Source organism: Gadus morhua, chromosome 23 (assembly GCF_902167405.1).
Source record: "Gadus morhua chromosome 23, gadMor3.0, whole genome shotgun sequence".
Classification (NCBI taxonomy): domain Eukaryota; kingdom Metazoa; phylum Chordata; class Actinopteri; order Gadiformes; family Gadidae; genus Gadus; species Gadus morhua.
This window is the reverse complement of record NC_044070.1, coordinates 8,260,709-8,285,153: the sequence shown is the minus strand read 5'-3', so window position 1 is coordinate 8,285,153 and position 24,445 is coordinate 8,260,709. Positions and strand designations below refer to the sequence as shown.

Here is a 24,445-nt window from a genome sequence, read left to right as displayed (position 1 = left end):
TACATGTCAAAAGCTACCGTTGTTTCCCCATTTATTCTATTAATGATGATTGAGACATGAAATCTTCTGCAACGTTAAAATTCTGATTGACACATAATAGTATATGGTATATCTCATGTCCTCTCTCTCCTCTCCTGCTCTCCTCTCTTATTCTCCTCTCATCTCCTCCTTCTTGTCTCTACTCCTCCCTTTTCCTTGTCTCCACTCTTTTCCTCTCCTTACCTTGTCTCCTTGCCCACATTCCCACTTCAACTCCTTGTCCTCAACTTGTCTCCTCTCCTCCTCCCATCTACTCTATATTTCTTGCCTCCACATCTAAGTAATTTCAAAGCTTATAGTCGCATTGCTCAAACAGAAGGACATAGACTAAAGGGCCGAGGCCTTTAGAGACTAAACACTACCATGATTCATTAACTGTTAGTGTATGTTATTCAGTTAGTGTAGTATAATATGTATAATACATTTTGCATTTAAGGGGGGGTCTGAACTCTATACCCCCCTGGCTACTTCACTGGTGTCACATGATGTTCTGGAACGTTCCTCTCACAGCTCAGTGGTCAGCATGTATCTGTAGTTTCCATCTCCACCCACCAGCCTCCATCTCTTTATGTATCTTCTGATCTGTTCATCAGGTGAACCTCTGTGTCTTGGTCATTCTCAATGAGATGTGTTTCCTTTTTCACAGCGCTTCAGGGTAATGATGAATGGACGGTTACTTACTCATCTAGTAATGTCTGCGCTTTAAGAGGAGCAACGGTTGACTTCAGCTGCATTTATGAATACCCTGACAACGTACAGTACAATGAATGGACCGTACAATGAATGGACCAAAACCACTGGCATTTTATGTAATTAATTAAATGCTAACTGTTAACAGACGCTCCAAAGACCCCCTCAGTGACCGTGAGTCCCTCTGGTCAAATAGAGGAGGGCAGTTCAGTGACTCTGAGCTGCAGCAGTGATGCCAACCCAGCAGCTGAGTACACCTGGTTCAAGGTTAATAGAGATGGTTCCTCCAGGTGCATGAACCAGGGACAACAGCTCATCTTTAGGCGGATCCTATCTTCTGACTCTGGACGATATCGCTGTGACACTCAGAATAAGCTAGGGGATAGATGGTTTTTCATCTCTATTAACGTAAATTGTGAGTAAAACACAATCCCAAACTTCAACATTAATTATGAACACAAACCTCACCACAATTGGTTCTTCATTCTCATTAATACTGTCATGAATTTAAATGTGCATATTATTTTACATGTTTCTATGTGTCTCCAGATGGTCCTAAACACATATCTGTGTTATCAAGTTCCTCTGGTGAAATAGGGGAGGGCCGTTCAGTGACTCTGAGCTGCAGCAGTGATGCCAACCCAGCAGCTGAGTACACCTGGTTCAAGGACAACCAACCTCTGCTCTGGGGACCAAGTCAACCTCATACCTTCCCCTCAGGCGCCCTGAAGACAGAGGAACGTACCGCTGTCAAGCAGAGAACAAATATGGACAACTGAGCTCGAACTTGCTATTCATGGATGTCCAGTGTGAGTTGAATATCGGACTAATATGTTAACATCTTTTCTATATCTTGTCTTTAAAATGTAGAGCTGGTATTCATGTATTACTGCTTGCCTGTAAACAACATTGACTCACTTATTATACTAGTATACCCAAGTGGGTGCTGCACACTGGTGGTGGTTACTGAGGTCCCCCTTCACTGTAAAGCATCTTTGAGTGTCTAAAAAAGCTACTCAATCATTATTCTTATTGCAGTTTCATAATTTAAGGATGGATATTGTTATTTTGCGTTCCTAACAGAGGCTCCAAAGACCCCCTCAGTGACCGTGAGTCCCTCTGGTGAAATAGAGGAGGGCAGTTCAGTGACTCTGAGCTGCAGCAGTGATGCTAACCCAGCAGCTAACTACACCTGGTTCAGGGAACATGAAGACTCAGTGAGAGAATCCGGACAGAACTACACCATCACTAATATCACATCTGAGCATGGAGGAAACTATTACTGCCAAGCACATAATGCAATCGGACTTCATAATGCTACCTTTTTGTTAATCCAAGGTAATCTCTAAATTAAAAGAAACACACACCTTTTAAATAGTCTGAGGCCCACAGTTAAACGTTTGCCTATTTATGTTGCATTTTGCCATCGGTGTTTGAAATCAACTGACTATGTTCCAGTGACATCATCATCATCATCATGGACATCAACAGTAGCTGTACCAACCATTGCTGTCCTACTGGCCACCGTACTCCTCCTCGTCTTCCTCTGGATGAGGTAAGATATCTTTCTCGTTTCACATTCCTTCATTTGTCCTGTTGCTTCTTCACCTCTGTTCTCTTCTCTACAAGAAAGAGGTCCTCCAGTAAAGCATGTGGACAGGGAGGAAGGCCAGATACTGTGGAGGAGGTGAGACACAGGAAGCCATTTATTACTAACCCATCTTTTAGTAAGACGGGGGATATACCCTGAGGCCACAACACACCACACCGAGACCCTGTGGCCACACAAGAGACTTCTAGTTGTTTCCTGAGTAACTGTCCATCTCTGTCGCCCCAGCCCTATCGCTACGAGAGACTGTACATTACAGTACCCGTGTGGTGCCCCGGGGCGTTGATCCCCAGACCATATTATGAATCTCAAACGACTGCGTCGGGTTCACGGACATCTCTGGTTCTTCCACTTCCACATCAAGCCGCCATAGTAGACTGAACCGCCACATGGAGGAGAAAGGGATGGTTTCCCGTGATTGTTGCCGGTGATTGTTTCCCGCCGGAGCCCCGCTGCCTGCTGCCCGCTGTCTTGGACTCATCAAAGTGTTGCTCAGAAATATACATTCATTGACGAGGACATGACATAACAATCAGTCTCGGATTTAAGAGTCACAACTTTACAAAGTCATGTTTGCTTAAAGGGTGAGATCCAGGGGGAGATCTGGGGAGATTTCTGCCAGTGAGCAGAATGGCAAGACTGGTGAATTGAAGCACTGACGTCTAGTTTTTCTTTTTAAATTAAGATGTTGTTCAGAGATAAAAATGGTTTTAGGAGCTCAACAGATGGTGAAAAGCTTGCAGTAAGTGAGTGAGGCTTACAGCAGCCTTCATGATGGGACCACTAGTCACCACCATTGGTCTCTAGATGAAGCAGAAAAGCAAGACCTTCAGGACTGTCTTCAGGAAGTGTTCTAAATTCTAAATGTATTGTTCTGTCCTTGCTCCCGATAGCCACTACCAGGTCCTCTGTATGAAAACGTCTCAACTCTGACCAATCACTTGGCTCCTGCAGCACAGACAGAACCAATAGAAGAGCAGGATGACCATCACTATGCCAGCATCCATACCTCTCGTTCAGAGAACCAGGAAGTTCCTCGCTGTTGGGTTGGCTCTAATGTCCAATCAGACCAAGCAGATGCTGTCGTTTATTCTGTGGTCAACATTATGAGACCAAACGCTGTCCCTGGGTAAGCTTCTCTTCGTATTTCTAAAGAGGAAATAGACTCTTGTTTTCAGACTTTATCAACCCAATTGGTCTGTTTCACAGGGTGAGCGAAGTTCTGTCTTCTTTTCAGAGAGAGTGACCAGACAGAGGCGGCAGAAACCTCAGAGTTGTACAGCACCGTCAATAAACACCCCAGATACTGAAAGAGTTGTGGCAGCAGGATTTAAATAGTGGTACTAGGTAGAGTGTCTCATCCATTTAGTTTAACAGGACAATACGCTGACTGCATGTCCTATGGAAATGAATTTCATGGAATGAATACTTGCCACTATAGCTCATTCATGACCTGATTTATTTGACTTATTGACTTGATTGTGTATGTTACACTTATGATGGCCCCAGTGAGGCAACATGTTATCCAGGGCCTCTTGCTCTTGAGGATATAGCTCTGCTTCATCGCTACCACCTGCTGGTTGCCAGGATGTACTGCACCTGTGAGGGGAGGTCTTAGCGGTACCGTCTGCTGGTTACCAGGATGTACTGCTGTGAGGTGAGGTCTTAAGGGACAATACCTGCCTAGGTTGGTCAGCTTACCATCTTAGCCATCTCCTGGCTGCACTTAAACATTTTTTTGCATAGAATTGCCTCTGTTTATAGCTTTCCACATTTTAATAACAAAGAAATGCTCAACCATACAGAATGAGACCCAAATTGATGTTGGGGTAGGCCTATATGTGGCTATAAATAGGAGATATGTTGGGTAGTCTTGTGTAGGCCTACAATGCTGTTTCCTACTTCTCTGTGCTTTAAATTGGATCTTTTATTTGTATGAACTTGCCTGAGGTGGTCATACCACACCATTACATTAAGTAGACGTTTATGTTTTCAATAGTCTTAGCCAGTATGTATTCCCTGTGGAGCAATAAAGAGATGAAAATGAGATGAGTAAGTATACTTTTTTAAGACACAGGAGGTTGAATTGTGATATGAATTATTATATCAATATTTGAGAAGTGTAAAACGAGGAGATCTCAACATTGTCTTCCTCTGTCATTCATGTCTTATAGTAAAGAGAAGCACTTGAGACGGGTCTGAGACTCTCATGAGACCAATCGGAGAGGTATGAGCACAACAAGAGAACTCATTATTGTATGTCCGATGTCTCCTCCTTATCTGATTCATTACTCTTAAATATTCAACTGAGGCTATATATTAGAAGCCTACACAAGTGAGATTAACGAGAACCCATTAAAAATGAAATAATTTACTGTATAAAGCAATGTCTGTTAGTGCACGCCACCCAGGTGGCTTAGACTAGACTCCCTGATGACCAGGAGACAGGGTTGTGCAGTACAATTATAAATCTCTCTGATGATTCCAGGCACATCGCTGATGATGTGTCCAGAGGCATCAGTAGATGTATTTACACAGCATCTTATCAAATGAAAATAAAAAAATTAATTAAAGCATATTTTTAACGATGACAATTAAAACAAAGATACATAGAGCTAGTGCTTTGTCGAGAACAAACCTAATGACAGCATTAAGTGAACTCCAATGGGAGGCGGTACACCTCTGCAATTGAAAACATGCTGCTCAGCGCATTCATTCTAAAACAGATTTAATTTTTCTTTACCTCTGAGGAATATGGTGCAAACCTGGCATTTAATGTATTTGCAAGTGCAATTTTTTCTTCACAATACTGTAACATATGGCACATGTTTTCATGTTGTGCCCCTATTTGAAACCTCTGTCCACAAAATCGTGGTTGCCCTTGAGAATGTATTGGGCAAAGTTGTTTTCTTTAACATGACATCCATGGCTGGCCTTTTTGTTGCAGCTCATTTCCAAAACACTTGAGAGGTTTAGCATGTACTCAATGGTGATCCATGTGGTACATTAAGTTACATGAATTCTGTGTGAAATTAACTAAAGGTTCTGTAAATTGTTCATAGTTGATAACCATATAAATCATATATCTGGTACATCACATTTGATTTCTCCACATGGGGTCTCCAGGGTTGTGGTGTCAGTTGCCTGTTTTTATAGATAGAATCAAATGATCAATAGCACACCTAGGTTATCAAACTCCATAGTGTATGCACAGTACCATTTCTTACCATGCTGAATTGTCTTGAACAGTAACGCTTTCCACATGCTGCTCAGGAACAGGACGTTCACCCCCACACACAGAGATTAAGGGTTGTGGCAGGCTGGCAGCCTTGAGGATTAGGTTTATAGTTTCAGGAGCTATAAACCTAAGTTCCATGAACTACTACCCTTCTAGGCCTTTTGAGGGATCTTTTCGGGGGACCCTTATCAGCACCAGCATCAGATTTTATACCCCTCGCAAGCTGAGAGATGGGTAGAGCCAACCCACATCTTGGTCTTTTGAGAGATTTTTTCGGAGGACGGCTACCAGCAAGGGCACCAGATTTTGCACCACACACAATAGGTGGTATGAGTAGAGTATCTAAGTAAACCATAAAAAACAAAAAACAATCAAAAAAATAGGGGTTAGGGGTTCAAAGATAAATAAATAGACTAGAATATAAGGTTTAATAACTTATCACGGCTACATCCAGCCCCCACATTGGTTAGATCGCAAAGAGCTGGTCTTTGCTTATTCCAAAGAGACCGTATCAAACAGACCTGCCACATAACAGCAATTTGTTTTAACCGTTTGTCTACAAACCAAACTACTAGTAATGATATTAATAATTAATTGTATTTGAGGGCGCCTTTCATAGCACTCAAGGTCACCTTAGAGGGCAGTGTTTAAAAAACAAAATCAACTATCCAAGGGCGTCAGTTTGTTTTTAGAAGTGGTGGGGACAATAATCATAAGTTTGAGTGTGGTTTGAAAAGTGCTGGGTACCCTTATGTAAGCTATTCATCCATTCAACGCTGCATTACAATATGCTCTACAGTGTATTGTCAGGTGTTGAAAATCCTATTCGGACAATAGAAGTTGAAAACCACAGTTTGTGTTTTGGCTTGTTTTGCAAAACGGCGTTGGAAACACCAGGGTATTGGCTCGGGATATGTAATACTAATACACACAGGACAAGAACAGTGTTGGCAATTTAACAATTATCTTGACATCAACAAAGTTTACCAGACAAACAATGCCAGACTGCAAAGGGGGTACGAAATGAAACGAGGTACTGAGCATCAGCCTTTTGAAGACGAGCAAGGGCTGCTGGTAGCGCATGTTATGCTGCATTAAAAAAAGAAGAAAAATACAAGCACCCAGAGGAGAATTGCATCTGCCAAATCCTGACCACCAGTAAACACTTGCGAAGGACCAATGTAGACTTCACTCGTTACAACATCATAAGTAAATTGCCCGCAAATAAAATCCCCTACAGTTTAGGATAATCACACAGGTTATACGAGAACATATTTATGTCAGGATAGGCCTACCAGGCTCCAAGTCGTCACATATCTCAATCAGACAAAACAACTATAACCACATTGGCATAGCAATCGCACCTGAGTAGCTGCTACTAGCTGCAACCTATATATACAATGCATACTAGCTGGAGCACCAACCAGAATCAGATCACAATCGCTTAGGACGGTGGGTAACCTTTGGCCAGGTCATCACGAGCAAACAGAACCAGCCGCAAAGTTTACGTAAACCAATTTCTTACCTTATGTGGCCCTCCACATGCAGGCTAGATGATGTATCCATATCGTTATCCAATGTCACAAACATGCTTTTTGCGGGAAGCAAAGGGACCGGCTATTTCTGAATAAAAATGTCAATTTTGCGGTCTGTCTTGAAACATCTCCAGTGCGCTCACTGTGCACACCAAACGCGATGGGGCGACAGGATCCCATACAAAGTGAACGTATAGACGCGTACAGGGAAATTTTCGTGAGAGAAAACCGCCGACAGTTTTGATTTGTCGCACCACACTTTCTCCGTGCACAGGCGAGCGTATTCACAAGGATTTGTGGCGCGACAAATTCGCTCGAGTTGAAATATTTCAACTTTGACACGAATTTTGCGTGATGACAGCCAATCAGCGTTCAACAGCGTGGCCACTGAGTGACATGTGTAACGTAACAGCCAATCAGCGTTCAAACGTCAAACTCAGTGCAGTGCAGTCCGGGGTGAACTACAGCATGGAGGAGAAAGTGATTGTTGCCGTTTGCGACTCTCGGAGCTCTATATATAATAGTATATAATATAATATAATATAATATAATTGTCTATATAATATCACGGCCAAAAGGTCAGTGCGCCTCCGGATGGCCGTAGTGCGGGGAGCTCATAGGGATTGGGCTTCTCGGGAGTCACCGGCGTTGCTATGGGTTCCGGTCTTGTGTGTTCCAACGGTTTATTAGGTAGGCCTATCTAATAAATTATGTATTTGTGCGCGCCTATCGCATGATTTTAGAGTATGTGGGGATTTTTTCAGTCGTAATTGGTTTGCACATTTTTAAGAGTGGTGGGGACAAAATTCGTATTTTGAATATTGGGGGGGACTTGTCCCGTCCCCCCCGTAATCGACGCCTATGCAACAATCATAAAAAACACAAGAACAAGATACTGTGGCAACCCCGATCGTCGGCGGCTGGGATTTCCAAAAGAGACGCTCCAAACAGGGATTGGAGCGGGAAAAGGAAAAAAAGGGGAAAAAGGGGAAGACGACAAACAATCTTTCTGCACACTGTTCTGTTCTGTTATGGAGGTAGATTTGTGTCTTTATTATGCAATCAAACAGAATAGGTTTGAGAGCAAAACTTTCCACACTGCAATCAAAAAATCGATTTGAGAGCAAAACTATCGACTGCAATCAAAAAATGTTATATTGCAAGTAAAAGAAATGTGATAAAACAATTATTAATCCAAAAGTTTTGTTTGCAAATCCAAAAGTTTTGCTGCCATATCCAAAAGTTTTGTTTGCGAATCCAAAAGTTTTGCTTGCAAATCCAAAAGTTTTGCTTGCGAATCCAAAAGCTTTGCTTGCTGTTGAGCTGAATCTCGTGGGCGGGACCTACGCCGAAAGATGTAAGACACATCTCTTTTGGCCAGTCTCGTTCGGAGTGACAGCTTAGCTGTCACTCCGAACGAGACTGGCCAAAATGGTCAAAACTGGCCAAAATGGTCAAAACACCAACAGTAACATTTAAATTTGGTTTTGTTGACGTAGACAGCTCTTTTTTAAGTGTAATTTTTTTCAGTGTTCAGTGCCTGTTTGTGAGAAATGCATTGTTCGAAAGTTAAGCCTTTGTTTTTTGTTTAATTTTAATATGCCTATCATCAACAGTGGTTTGGTGTTTTGCAACTAAAGTGCTTCACTACTGGTTAATGAATGGTGAACGAATGGTTCAAAAAGCTTACTGGTGAACGAATGATTAAAAAAACTACTGTTGAACGAATGGTATCAACTCAGTATGATGCATGACTTTACATGATGTTACACAAAAAGCTTCACTACTGGTAAAGAAATGATTCAAAAAGCTTAACGAATGATGAACGAGTGATTTAAAAAGCTTCACTACTGGTGAATGAATGGTTCGCGAATCAGTAACAACTCATCATCAGTCAGATCCAGCTCTACCAGTCGATCCAGTGTGGGACCCAAGCCAGCCCTCAGCAGCGCTTGAAACCAAGGGTTAAAGCGTGCGCTCCAGTGGTGGACAATTACGATACGATGTGTTTTTATTCATATCTTACAATCCTACCTGTACAATTTAACATTTAATTTGAAATTAGGATATGAAACAGGAGAAAACCCCAAAAAGACATAGGGTAGACGGGAAAACATGGACAAAAAAACCCATAAAAAATAATAATTAAATACAAAAAATTTAAAATTCACAAAGCCAAGGTATCGCCGCAGTATCCAAACGGATAGTGCCGCGTCACCTCCCCCCCACACCCCACCCCCCAAACCACAATAGGGAAAACACTAGAAATTGCGGATCGACAGCAAACGGATCAGATGGGCATATGATAGTTATTTAGATATATTAGAAGGTGTGACACGGCCTTTAGACATATTTTAACAGGAATTGTTTTTTAAGCTTTGTCTTAAAGAGATTGAACGATTTTAACATCTTTACATCTTTTTCCAGCTTATTCCATAACTGGAATCCCCGGCAACCGACACTAAAGCTTGTAATTTTGAATTTTCGTTTTTTCCCCATGATCAGGAGTTTATTTCTAGTGCTGTGTCTATGCAGGGGATTGCAGATAGGAACAAGTTTACACAGACAGGCATTGGACTGGTTTACAACCTGATACACGATACATAAGTTTAGGAAGACATTCAGGTCGGCAAGCTTAAGTTTCCCTGGGCCTTCAAAGAGAGGACCAGTGTGTTCTCTGAAATGTGCCCAGAAGATGGTGCGAATGACTTTATTTTGAAGTGATTGTAATTTATGAAGATAGCTCGGAAAGGTGTTACACCAAATTATATTACAGTAAAATAAATGAGGTTCGAATAAAGATCTGTACAGGGTGAGGAGTGCTGAGAGTGGAGGGTAATCTCCTAACTCAAAAAATAGACCGGAATACATGGAAATTTATGGTACTGTCATAATCAATTGGTCAGCTTGCTAATTCACAGAATTATTAATTAATACAGTATCCCATAGTCTGTTTAACAGTAACTCCTCAGTAGTTACTGTATAACTGTCACTTAGGGCCCCAGTTAGGGTCCCCGTTCGGACCCCCGTTGTTCATCATTCATTACTCAGTAACGAATACAGTAGTCCCCTAGTCAGTTTACCAGTAACTCCTCAGTACTTACTGAATAACTGTCACTTAGGGTCCCAGTTAGGGTCCCGTTAGGGCCCCAGTTAGGGCCCTGGTTGTTCATCATGCATACCTTATTGTAAAGTGTTACAGTTTGACAACAAATGTTTTCCAGGTGCCTTGCAGAAAAGTCTGTGACTTTCTGGAAGAAGGATGCTGTTGTGATTCAAGTCTAGAGGAGGCTTACTTAACAAAGCTAGTCAAATATCACCCTCTTGTACAACAAATATCAGGCCTTGACTACAAATGTCAATTTGTGGGCCACGTGCATAGGCTTGTCATTAGGGGTCTCAGGATAGTTGGCTTTACAAAAGCAAGGGCAAAACAACTTGCCAAATACTGCTCAACATCCTCCACAGGTGAAGGTGTTGTGTGTATCCACAATCTGCTGTTTGAACTGTCATCAGACCCACATTGCTGGATCATGAGCAATGTTTTGTAGCTGTAACATTTTTCTCCTTATGTATACTTATTATGAATTGCGGACATAAATAAAGATGTAAAATGTGTGAGAGTGTGAGTCTGTGTTCAGCTGCCTTCCCGTGTGTTCTTAAGGATCAGCAGGCCAGAAGATAAATGGAAACATAATAAAAAAGCAGAAGATAAAAGCAGAAGACCCTTTGTAGTCTTAAAAGGGGATTATATGATAGGTCCAGTAGTTCCGCGGCTTCTGTTCCTTCTTCTGCAAATCATGGTGTGAAGAGGAATCAATTATATTATATTATATGCTATTATATATAGAGCTTTCAATATTGTTGGTGTCTGTTCAGCTAACTGCATGAAGACCTGGAACCACAGACTAGATGTCTGACCAGCCTCCTGCTCTACAGTGAGAATTTTTATTTTCTTAACTTTATTTCAATGCTTAACAAACGTAATTCATAGAGTAAAATATAATTTAAAACTGATGTTTTTCTTCTAGTGTGAACATTTTTATTGTATTTTCTACCTTCAGGCTTGTTCAAATATCTCCAGGAACAACAGAGTGAGAGAGGAGAGAACTCACTATGGATTTAAGATCAGCAGCAAAAGGATTTCTAGCTTTCCTTCTGTCAGTACCAGGTTGGTTCATTTACTCTACATTGTGAACATTTTAATGAATAACATCACAACCAAGCAACTGGAACGAGGAGAGGGTGAAACCACAGCATGTGGAAGATAGGAGAATAGCAAATATGTAACTTGATTCCCCCCTGGCTCCACTGGTGTCGCATGCTGTTCTGGAACGTTCCTCTCACAGCTCAGTGGTCAGCATGTATCTGTAGTTTCCATCTCCACCCACCAGCCTCCATCTCTTTATGTATCTTCTGATCTGTTCATCAGGTGAACCTCTGTGTCTTGTTCATTCTCAATGAGATGTGTTATTTTTTTTCACAGTGCTTCAGGGTAATGGTGACTTGACAGCACGTGGTGTTGAGTGTAAGTCCACTACACAGTACACTGACATGATACCAAAAGGTAATGGACCTTTGAAAGTAAAGAACTACATGTTACTATGAACCAGCGCAGAGCCCGTTCAAAACGAGCCTGTTCAGAACGGGCCGTTTGCTTGGCCTCCTGCCCTGCTGCTTGCAGCTTTATCGAGCGTCGCTCCTTTAAAGTACTTCCCACTCGACACGGCACTTCCTGTGTTCCTCAGTAACACGCCTGCCATGTGAGTAGTTAATCAAAGGACATGCAGACATAAAGAGACACTTCTAATTATTGTTAGACTAATATAAAGGTTGTGTATCCAGCATCCAAGTACAGTGACCAAGTGAACTGCAGAGCCCTGAAGCCCCACTGCTGCACAGTTTAGCTCAAAGTGTGTTAATGTTGAACGTGTCGTGTGTCCAAATAAGTCAACACTGCACTTCCTCAGCTCTCAGCAATACGCACGGCAAGCGTGAAGTAGATCTGATGAACAGTCCTAGAGATATACAGAGGTCATACTTACATATGTGTAGCATCTGTAGTAGCTGCTATCACTGCTGTATACAGGGAATTTGTTAGCCTAGCGATTGTTAGTACTTGCACTTGGTTCTATGAACATCTTTACTGTACCGACAGCGATATATTGTTTCTCTTCGTATGACAAATGTACTTATTGTAAGTCGCTTTGGATAAAAGCGTCTGCTAAATGCCCTAAATGTAAATGTAAATGTAAATGCATGCATACATACATACCTCACTCTATCGGTAAATGGACTCACACTTCCGGTATTAGTGATTAATAAATATGATTAATGAAATGTAACTGTTAACAGACGCTCCAAAGACCCCCTCAGTGACCGTGAGTCCCTCTGGTGAAATAGAGGAGGGCAGTTCAGTGACTCTGAGCTGCAGCAGTGATGCCAACCCAGCAGCTAACTACACCTGGTTCAGGGGTACTAGAGCTTATCCCTCCACAGAGATGAAGGAGGGACAACAGCTCATCTTTAGACCCATCCTGCCTTCACAATCTGGACAGTATCGCTGTGAAGCTACGAATAAGCTGGGGGGAAATTATGTCATCTACTCTATTTACGTCAATTGTGAGTAAAACACAACACATAATTATCTTAAGCGTGTCAACATTAACTATCAATCCAAACTTCTCCACTTTGAGATTTTCATTAACTTTAATGAATATAATGATTCTAAATCTATGTGCTGTTTTTACATTTTTCTTTGTTTCTCAAGATGGGCCTAAACACACATCTGTGTATTCAAGTCCCTCTGGTGAAATAGAGGAGGGCAGTTCAGTGACTCTGAGCTGCAGAAGTGTTGCCAACCCAGCAGCTGAGTACACCTGGTTCAAGAACAACCAACCTCTGCACTGGGGACCAAGTCAACCTCATACCTTCCCCTCAGTCCGCCCTGAAGACAGAGGAACGTACCGCTGTCACGCAGAGAACAAATATGGACAACTGAGCTCTAAGACGATAATCATGGATGTCCAGTGTGAGTTGAAAATCTGAATGATATGCTTACATAATTTCTATATCTGGTCATTTAAATGTAGAACTGATATATTCATGTATTACTGCATGCCTGTAATGACACACCTATCATCCTGGCTGACAGTTGCTGCTAAACACGGTTTCATAACTTTAGGATGGACATTGTTATTTTGCATTCATGACAGACGCTCCAAAGACCACCTCAGTGACCGTGAGTCCCTCTGGTGAAATAGAGGAGGGCAGTTCAGTGACTCTGAGCTGCAGCAGTGATGCCAACCCAGCAGCTAACTACACCTGGTTCAGGGAACATGAAGACTCAGTGAAAGCATCAGGACAGAACTACACCATCACTAATATCACATCTGAGCTTGGAGGAAAATATTACTGCCAAGCACATAATGCAATCGGACTTCATAATTCCACCTTTCTGTTAATTAAAGGTAATTGGTCATTTTGAAAACACACACACATTCAACACAGGCACACAGTTAAACATTGGCCTATTTATGTTGTAGTTTGTATTCAGTGTTTGAAAATGACTGATGTTGCACTGACGACATCATCATCATGGACAACAACAGTAGCTGTGAGAGGCATTGTTGTCTTACTGGCCACCGTACTCCTCCTCGTCTTCCTCTGCATGAGGTGAGATATTCTCTCTTTCTTGTTTTCCATTCCTTCACTTCTGCTGTTGCTTCTTCATCTTTCTGTTCTCTTCTCTTTCTGTTCTCAGTAAAGCATGTGGACAGGGAGGAAGGCCAGATACCGTGGAGGAGGTGAGACACAGGAAGCCATTTATTAATACTAACCCATCCTTTACTAAGACTAACAGAATGAATTCCTTTGCGTACCACTGAATGGCGCACGCGTTCCACTAGTTGTACCTGTAACACAGTTTGAGAACCAATGGAATAGAGCATCATTTATGGATTTTATGATTGTATCAGGTAAATGTCAGGTGTTTTAAACATTGGCTTTAGAGATCACAAGCTAAGCTATTTTCTTTCGTACGGCAAATCCGATATGTGCATAATGTGTTTTCTGAAACGTTCCACAAAAGTGTGATTTATTCGCACATGAAGGGAGCAGGATTGGTCAGGTGAATTAAATTGTGACGATGTAGATATAGCATGGGTTATTTTCAAATATTTTTTGGTTAGTTCTTGATACATTAACTCAACATTTAAAAACGTGCAAGAATAACGATCAGTAAAGAACCTTAGAAATCAGGCAAGCTAAAGCCAAGCGTGCTTTTAAAAAAACGCAGTTAATGAACATTTTTGTGAACCCCAAAGACTATGGAAAGTGCTGAAGCAAATTAACTTCAAGATGATCTATTTAAACAACGATAAAAAAGATTAACATCAGTTTAAACACTGATTGTATTTCATCTCATCGCTTCAAACTTCACTGCTGTGGATTTGCCTTTGTCTCAGAGTTGGCATTTAGCTCTGGAAATAATGGTCCCTCTATCTTTGGGAGTTTTGACCTGGACAGCGAGACAGCACAGGAAGCACAGAATATCTGTCTACAGTCTGGTTCAAGAAGACACATTACACAGACACATGTCGCATTCAACTTGTTTATTATGATATAAAGATGGAAAGCATCAGAGAAAATTACACTGGAATGGTCCTGTTAGATCTACTCAAAGCTTTTGATACAGGAGACAGCACCATTTTGTTTGGCAAAGGGTCACATCAATAGAGAGGTTTAAATGGTATTTGACGGATAGATGATGGTGGGCCAGGTCGGAGGGATTGTATCAGTGGCCAGATAGTTTACTTGTGGGGTCCCCCTGGGATAAATCCTTGGCCCTGTTTTGTATTTGATTCATGTCAATGTTATGAAAGGGCAGTTGAGGTCAAGTTGCTTCTTTATGCGGAAGCCTTACTGGTAACAGGTAAGGATTCAGTAAGATTCAGGACACACTAGAGAAGGAACTGGCCTCTACAGCTGTCTCTACATCATGGTACAACAGAATCCATTTAGTTTGGCTTGAAGCACAACTTAAAGGAACTTGCAAGAGTAAGATCCTTGAAGAAGTAGCATCACATCCAAACCTAATGTCCCTTATCTTGGAGCGACAATCAACAAATGATTAGGTAACCCTTCCTTTTACAGTCCCCTAATTACTAGGTAGTTACCCGGTAAATACATGGTAAATCATAGTGTATTACTGGGTAATTACCACTGGTAATAAGAAGGTAAATACAGAGGAATTATCCGGTAAATTATAGTGTATTACTGTGTAATTACCACTGGTAATAAGAAGGTAAATACAGAGGAATTAATGCTGAAGTACTAAGTAAAACCTCCACTATTACCCATCAACTCAACTAAGTAGCGTGTAGTTGTAACTGTTTTAGGTTGGTAATAACTCAGATATTGTGTACTTCCTAGGAAATTAGGCAACCAATTCTTATAAACACCTATTATCCAAGGTTTATGTTGGTAACAGCCCAAATTTAATGATGTATCTAGGAATTAGCATAGTGCTTTCCAATAAAATACTTTTTCTTAGTTATTATTCATAGCTACATCCATTTAGAAAGGGTTTATTCGATTTACCACTATGGAATTACTTACCTGGTAACAACCTCTGCAGGAACAGTTTTCCTCTAGTGTCATGGTACATCTTCTTAAATACTGGGTACAAAGCCGTTTGTTTCCATGGTATTACCAGGTTCTTACCATATAATTTATAATAGATTCCATTATCCATGCAGTCAACACAAACATGTACCATGTACGTTCTGCGACGTTACCAAGTAAAACACGACAATTTACCCAGTAATTAAGCTGAAACTGTACTGTAAAAGGAAGCCTCGTTTGTTTCCATGGTATTACCAGGTTCTTACCATATAATTTGTAATACATTATTCCCTTTTCCATGCAGTCAACACAAACTTGTTCCATGTACGTTCTGCGACGTTACCAAGTAAAACACGACAATTTACCCAGTAATTAAGCTGAAACTGTACTGTAAAAGGAAGCCTTGTTTGTTTCCATGGTATTACCAGGTTCTTACCATATAATTTGTAATACATTATTCCCTTTTCCATGCAGTCAACACAAACTTGTACCATGTACGTTCTGCGACGTTACCAAGTAAAACACGACAATTTACCCAGTAATTAAGATGAAACTGTACTGTAAAAGGAAGCCTTGTTTGTTTCCATGGTATTACCAGGTTCTTACCATATAATTTGTAATACATTATTCCCTTTTCCATGCAGTCAACACAAACTTGTACCATGTACGTTCTGCGACGTTACCAAGTAAAACACGACAATTTACCCAGTAATTAAGCTGAAACTGTACTGTAAAAGGAAGCCTCGTTTGTTTCCATGGTATTACCAGGTTCTTACCATATAATTTGTAATACATTATTCCCTTTTCCATGCAGTCAACACAAACTTGTACCATGTACGTTCTGCGACGTTACCAAGTAAAACACGACAATTTACCCAGTAATTAAGCTGAAACTGTACTGTAAAAGGAAGCCTTGTTTGTTTCCATGGTATTACCAGGTTCTTACCATATAATTTGTAATACATTATTCCCTTTTCCATGCAGTCAACACAAACTTGTACCATGTACGTTCTGCGACGTTACCAAGTAAAACACGACAATTTACCCAGTAATTAAGCTGAAACTGTACTGTAAAAGGAAGCCTCGTTTATTTCCATGGTATTACCAGGTTCTTACCATATAATTTGTAATACATTATTCCCTTTTCCATGCAGTCAACACAAACTTGTACCATGTACGTTCTGCGACGTTACCAAGTAAAACACGACAATTTACCCAGTAAGTAAGCTGAAACTGTACTGTAAAAGGAAGCCTAGTTTGTTTCCATGGTATTACCAGGCTCTTACCATATAAGTTGTAACTGGTTATTCCCTTTTCCATGCAATCAACACAAACCATATATGTTCTGCAACATCGTTCACCAGTAGTTAAGCACTTTAATTGTTGTTATAAAACCCCAAACCACTGTTATTAAAATATTAAAAGGCATATTAAAATTAAACAAAATCAAAGGCTTATCTTTCAAACAATGCATATCTCACAAACGGGCACTGAACACTGAAGAAATCGGACAAAAAAAAGAGCCGTCCACATCAACTCAATTTAAATGTTACTGATGCTGTTTTCATAAAACACATGACATTGTTATGGCAAGTGACCACAAGGAAGACTGCTTCAACCTCTTCAATTTGAATAAGCGGTGAATGCCATGCAGCAATCTGCCTATGGGAGCATCTTTGTGGTCATTCGCAAACCAATGAGTCCACTCGATGAATGAGAGATGACTCTTTAGTGTCTTCTCTGTGAGGTATCCCTGCAGTCTCCACATCTGGGATTTGAAGGCTGACCAAGACCTGACCAGGTACCTCCAAATCTCCCCTTCCATACTGGAATAAAGAGTCAGAAGACAAGAAAATAAACATTAGGACTGTCAATTAATGAACATTTCTAGAACATGTAGAACTCAAAGATTATTTTGTTTATTAGTTAAAAAAGGATGCTGATCCTCTGGCCAGTGTTTGGTCATATTGAAAAGAGAAAAAGGCATAGCCATAAATACAGTTAATAGGACGGGAGGAGACAGGCTGTTAGCTCCGGTTAGTACTTTAGCATCGAGCTAGCGGAGCTTCTGTCATTCAAATAACTCGGACATGTTGTTTAAAACCTATAACACCCAATTTATTAAAATATCCGGATTTAATCGGGCTCTCTCCCATAAGTACAGTTAATAGGACGGGAAGAGACAGGCTGTTAGCCCCGGTTAGCGCGATGCTAAAGAGCAGCTCTACCGGAGCATGCCACCTCAACAGGTGCAATTTAGCCTCTGGTTTGATATTCGCCGGATATTCGGTTTACCACCCAATCGGATTCATCAACATAAGTGCAATACATTACGGGCTTAGTATGTTGAGGACGGTTTAGGACACCGTATCGCGAAAAATCACAAACACATGTTGGCGCCATCGATGTCTGTGCAACAACGTCATTTACGTTCTGGCTGCTACCTGTTTTAGGGACCGTCAGCAAGTTAACTCACCGACTGGTGGCAGAGACGTTGCCATGGAATTGTTTGAGGAAATTAATCACACAAATATATTGCAATATATTTAATCATAATGCAGTTAATAGTTTGATATTCGACAAAAATCGACTAAACTATATTTGAAATTATTAATTGCATCCCGTTTAACAATAATGCAATATATTAGCAAAGTTACCTGCAGTAAGTAGCAGCCCACCATTGGCAACTACTACTACAATCAGGTGACAAAATGTATTTTTTAGTGATTTTTATGTTATTTTACATGATTTATTTCCAGAAACAATTCCATGGTAACGTCTCTGCCACCAGTCGGTGAGTGTAACTTGTTGACGGTCCCTAAAACAGGTAGCAGCCAGAACGTAAATGACGTTGTTGCACAGACATCGATGGCGACAACATGTGTTTGTGATTTTCGCGATACGCCGTCCTAAACCGTCCTCAACATACTAAGCCCGTAATGTATTGCACTTATGTTGATGTCCAGAATTGCGAACAATTATTGGATCATTCTTATAATTGACATTTCTCTGGGCCAATCGGAATCTCAGCACTTGCTTCAGAATCTTTCATATAATTGACATTTCTCTGGGCCAATCGGAATTTTGAAGCACACAGCGCCAACTGAGCTCGCCATTGGATGAGGAGGTCACCTGGCTACCGCGCATGCGCATCCGCATGCATGCGGCCATACAACGCAAGAGAGATTGCGAAACACTCGTCTAGAAGGGTGTTCCACGAACGGAGGTTTAACAAGTCAACGCTGAACTCTAGGTTAATTTACCCAGTGCCGACTAACCCAGAGTTTTCGGTTCCACAGCAGCGGTTATGCATTAGTTCAACCAACTCGGGGTTGGTTAACGCAGGGTAAGGGTTGTGCGCGTCACCGCCAAACCTAAAAAGACGTGATGTATGGATCATGGAAACCCTGATCGAAATGGCGAAACGGGCCGCTTATTTCAATGAAATGGAACTTCAGGTTCTCCTGGGGAGCTATGACGACGAGAAGGACATTATCACGGGAACGCTAAAGCCTCTGCAACCCGGAAAAGGGAACGCTAAAGCCTCTGCAACCCGGAGAACCAAAGCCTGGCAGCGGATCGCTGACCGCGTCAATGCATTAGTTACACGTCAAAAGCATGATCGTTAATATTTGAGCCATGAATATATAAATATCCCAGTTAAGCATTCTTAAAGATCCTACCACATAACCCCTTTCTTCTAAAAAAATATGTACTCCGATGGCTTCCAAGCGGTCAGCGGATCAAGTATAAAAATGAAGTATAAAAAACATACAAACTGGTAAGCTTTTCCCACCATCGTATTGGTATAAATTGAAATAAGCAATTTTTTTAAGCCAATCGTGAAAAGGCCGACAGTTGGCAGACTGGATCTGGCCCTCAAATTGTCTTGACCCCGGTGGAGGAGCTGTTAATAAACATAAATTCAGGGCGCCCTGGCATGGAGGGGGTACCTGGAGGTAGCTACCCCCTCCCTCAGAGAGTCAGGGGCCATACCCCACTGGTTGAATGTAGGTTTTTGTGTTTTCTTGTATTTTAGATTTTTTTTGCCTTCGAAGTAACACACATGCAAACCATGTGCTTGCCACCGCGCATACTATTCCAAGTGTTTCTTTTTTTGGTAACTGGGTAGAAAACCTAAAAGTGACAATTCATCAACTTCACAGAATAATAATTGTTTTTTGTCTCTCCAATAATAGGTAAAAATAATAATAAAAAAATTGTGACAGTTGTAAATATAATATTTTTTATAAGCCTCATGGATGTTTTGACATTTATTTTTGATAAAGTATGCTGAGTTTTGTTAAGTCACGCTCAGACTAGTGTCATTTGTATATTACAATAAAAAAAAAATCCCCCCGTGACACTGTCGCCTTTTTTCCTCTGAGGAGTTTGCAGGTCTGAATAATGTATTACAAATTATATGGTAAGAACCTGGTAATACCATGGAAACAAACGAGGCTTCCTTTTACAGCACAGTTTCAGCTTAATTACTGGGTAAATTGTCGTGTTTTACTTGGTAACGTCGCAGAACGTACATGGTACAAGTTTGTGTTGACTGCATGGAAAAGGGAATAATGTATTACAAATTATATGGTAAGAACCTGGTAATACCATGGAAACAAACGAGGCTTCCTTTTACAGTACAGTTTCAGCTTAAATACTGGGTAAATTGTCGTGTTTTACTTGGTAACGTCGCAGAACGTACATGGTACAAGTTTGTGTTGACTGCATGGAAAAGGGAATAATGTATTACAAATTATATGGTAAGAACCTGGTAGTACCATGGAAACAAACGAGGCTTCCTTTTACAGTACAGTTTCAGCTTAATTACTGGGTAAATTGTCGTGTTTTACTTGGTAACGTCGCAGAACGTACATGGTACAAGTTTGTGTTGACTGCATGGAAAAGGGAATAATGTATTACAAATTATATGGTAAGAACCTGGTAATACCATGGAAATAAACGAGGCTTCCTTTTACAGTACAGTTTCAGCTTAATTACTGGGTAAATTGGTGTGTTTTACTTGGTAATGTCGCAGAACGTACATGGTACAAGTTTGTCTTGACTGCATGGATAATGGAATGTATCTATTATAAATTATATGGTAATACCATGGAAACAAACGGCTTTGTACCCAGTATTTAAGAAGATGTACCATAACATTAGAGGAAAACTGTTCCTGCAGAGGTTGTTACCAGGTAAGTAATTCCAAAGTGGTAAGTCGAATAAACCCTTTCTAAATGGGTGCAGCTACGAATAATAACTAAGAAAAAGTATTTTATTGGAAAGCACTATGCTAATTTCTAGATAGTACATCATTAAACTTGGGCTGTTAACAACATAAACCTTGGATAATAGGTGTTTATAAGAATTGGTTGCCTAATTTCCTAGGAAGTACACAATATCGGAGTTATTACCAACCTAAAACAGTTACAACTACACGCTACTTAGTTGAGTTGATGGGTAATAGTGGAGGTTTTACTTAGTACATCAGCTGTAATTCCTCTGTATTTACCTTCTTATTACCAGTGGTAATTACACAGTAATACACTATAATTTACCGGATAATTCCTCTGTATTTACCTTCTTATTACCAGTGGTAATTACCCAGTAATACACTATGATTTATCATGTATTTGCTGGGTAACAACCTCTGTATTTACCTTCTTATTACCAGTGGTAATTACCCAGTAATACACTATGATTTACCATGCATGTACTGGGTAAATACCTAGTAATTAGGGGACTGTAAAAGGAAGGGTTACCAATGATTATCTGGTGACCTGGTTAGCATTCTTCTGTTGCCACTCTAAATAATTTAATCAAGAGTTAGAGAACTGTTGCTTTTAGCCTTTATTCAGTGCCATAATGATTGTGCATGCCAAGCCTGGGCCTCGTTTCCCGATAACGATGGATCTTCGCTAGTACGATCATTCTCACGATGGATCTTGCGAACCATCGTGATTTCTATGGAGCGTTTCCTGAAACTCCTCGTTAAAGGTTGGGTATGGAATTCTCTTTTTTGGCAATTTTTGCAAAATTACTTGAAATCCTTATCATAACCCACTTACAGCCACTGAGTTAGAAGTACTGACAAATTAAACGAGTCAACCATCTGTGGAACGGGCAGGGCTCGAAAAACTCCAGCCAATGATTTCCAGACCCACCGAGTGGCATTGGACAGTAAGTACATCAATTTGGTATGGGATTTGCAAAACGCCACGGCACGGGCTTTGGTTCACTGGAGAAGGCTGAGCTGCGCGCGGAGGCTAGACCTCTTTAGAATAATTTGTATTATTGCATACTCCCGAATGTTTGAATTTTTTTATGAATGAAGACACCTGCATGCAATAATGAGTTCACGTCTGAGTATAGAACACAAACGCAATGAACTATGGTCAGGGATGTTCGTTAGTGTCTAGACACGGTCCAATAAATAATCAACTCCATCACAGCCTCACCGAAGCCCATACAGTGCTTGATGCAAACAATTGCAACAAAAAACGCCTGCAGAAATTCTCTGACACCCGCTGGTCTCAGCATGATGCATGTCTACAGTAGCATATGTCTTCTGTCATTGATCAATATGAGGATATTTTAACCACGATGGTTGAATTAAAATCAGAGGGAGACAGCAAGTGCCGCTCCAAGCGACCTCCCACACAAGAGCAATGTAATCATTTGATTTTATTATATGCCTTGTGACGTGGCGTTTGATTAATACATTTTTGGCTGCGCAAGTATTTTTGGAATTTTAAATTGCTGCAATAAATTATGGTGTTGTTGACTTCTAACATGTCTCTTTCTTTGCTGTTTAAATCAGTAATCTAGGAGTAATATATCAACGGTAACCACTGTCTTTGGTTGCGAAATTGCACCAGCTGGGCATTCCGTGGTATTGGATGGGTTTTAATAAAACGCATCCAATACACGGAATGTCCGCTGGTGACGCCACTGAGGCTATAGTAGGCTAACGATGCTCTAAGCATCCTACGAGTAACCCTGGAGTCCTCGTTAGCTATGAGCCTTTTCATGACATTCGTTACAAACGATGCTTTCGGGAAACGGTGTGAAAACTATACTATGCTCGTACGACGCGCTACACAATCCACTTAGGCTAACGATGCTTTCGGGAAGCAGGGCGCTGGTATACTGTTTTATCACAGAAACTAAAAAATTGAGTGCAAAACAATGTAACAATGTAATCAGATACATCTTAAATGCCTTTCCAATAACACACATAGGATCCCAGGAGTTTAAACTTGGCAGTCTCTTTCAGTGGCACGTCATGTGAACCAGCTGAAGCTAAACCATATGTATGATATTATTAATAGAACAGCTCCTTGTTGCTTGCTGTGCCACATTGCCATGGTGCATTAGCAACATGGTCAGGTCATCTGCGCTTTTCCACTGATAGATTTCAGTGGAATTCAATATCCTTGTCTCTGATTTAAGAGTCACAACATGACAAAGGGATGTTTGCTATGAAGCAAGGTGGGACCAATAGACACCACCAAATGTCTCTTAATGAACCAGAAACACATGACCTTCATGACTGTGTTCAGGAAGTTTGAAGTGCTTTTTTAAATGTTCTTCTGTCCTCACTCTCCATCAGCTACATCCTGTTCCTGTGTATGAAAACGTCTCAGCTCTGACCAATCGCTTGGCGCCTGCAGCACAGAGAGAACCAATAAAAGAGCAGGATGGCCATCACTGTGCCATCATCCACACCTCTTCCTCAGACAACCAGTAAGTGCCTCACTGATTGGCTTGCTCCTGTGTCAAATCAGATCACACAGATGAGGTCCTTTACTCTGTGGTCAACATAGACTCTATGTTTTGTAACTTAATGGATCTGCTTTACAGGGAGACTGAAGTTCATATCTCCTCTGTTTTCTTTCAGGGACCAGGACCAGACGGAGATGGGAGGAACCTCAGAGTTGTAAGCACCGTCAAATAAACACCCCAGAGTGTGAACCAGCAGCGGCAGCAGGATTTAAATGGTGTTACTGAGCATAGTGTCTGATTCATCCAGTTGAAACAGGACAATAGGATGGCTGATTGTTTGCTGAACATCCTAAGGCTGTTTTCCACTGTTTTCTACTTTTCTATCATAAATATGGGATCTTTGCATTTTATTAATGGTAATATTAATATTTGAGTATGGTGATCCTGTGATGTCATTACCATTACTGTGCTATATTAATCAATTATATATATATTACGGTAATCAATCAATGTGAAAATGAAAGTATCCAATCTCATTGGACCTTCGACCTTATGTGATGCTTACATTAACATAAAAATGTTTTTCATGCCTCATTCTGATATTTTTTGATTTCAACGCTTTTTTTAATAAATGACTACTTTTAATGGGTTGACTCCATCTATTGTCACGTTCTCCTGAGGTAGGTCTAGTCGTAACACACACTTCTACATTATGTAGATGTTTAGATATGAGTTTAATAGGTTTAGGCAGTATTTAGAATCCTATAATGTGGGCAAGTGAAGCCCTTTGAGACTGTAGCTGTGATAAGAGCAATACAATTCGTTCTACTCAGGTCCCACCATCACTGTGAAAATATGTCTGTTTAGTAAGATAAGGGATCTTTCATGCAATTTTTAGTAATCAAGCAAATAACGATCCATAGAACAAATGTGGTACAAAAATCTGATAAAAATAAGCCCAACTTTTTATTTATATTT

The 24,445-nt window shown here is 40.7% G+C and overlaps 1 protein-coding gene and 1 long non-coding RNA gene across 2 annotated transcripts in view; both read left to right on the top strand.

Annotated features, from left to right (window-relative positions):
• Positions 1–24,112, top strand: part of LOC115536918 (B-cell receptor CD22-like) — a 92,975-nt gene extending 68,863 nt beyond the window's left edge. The window contains exons 10-11 of the mRNA XM_030348399.1: positions 23,355–23,488; positions 23,643–24,112. Coding sequence (XP_030204259.1) covers positions 23,355–23,488; positions 23,643–23,685 — 177 coding nt within the window. The 3' untranslated portion in view covers positions 23,686–24,112. The remainder of the gene's footprint in view (positions 1–23,354; positions 23,489–23,642) is intronic.
• Positions 909–1,397, top strand: LOC115536942 (uncharacterized). The gene is made up of 2 exons (XR_003974752.1): positions 909–1,144; positions 1,279–1,397. It is a non-coding gene; the product is annotated as an uncharacterized LOC115536942 (long non-coding RNA).
• Positions 24,113–24,445: the final 333 nt, after the last annotated feature.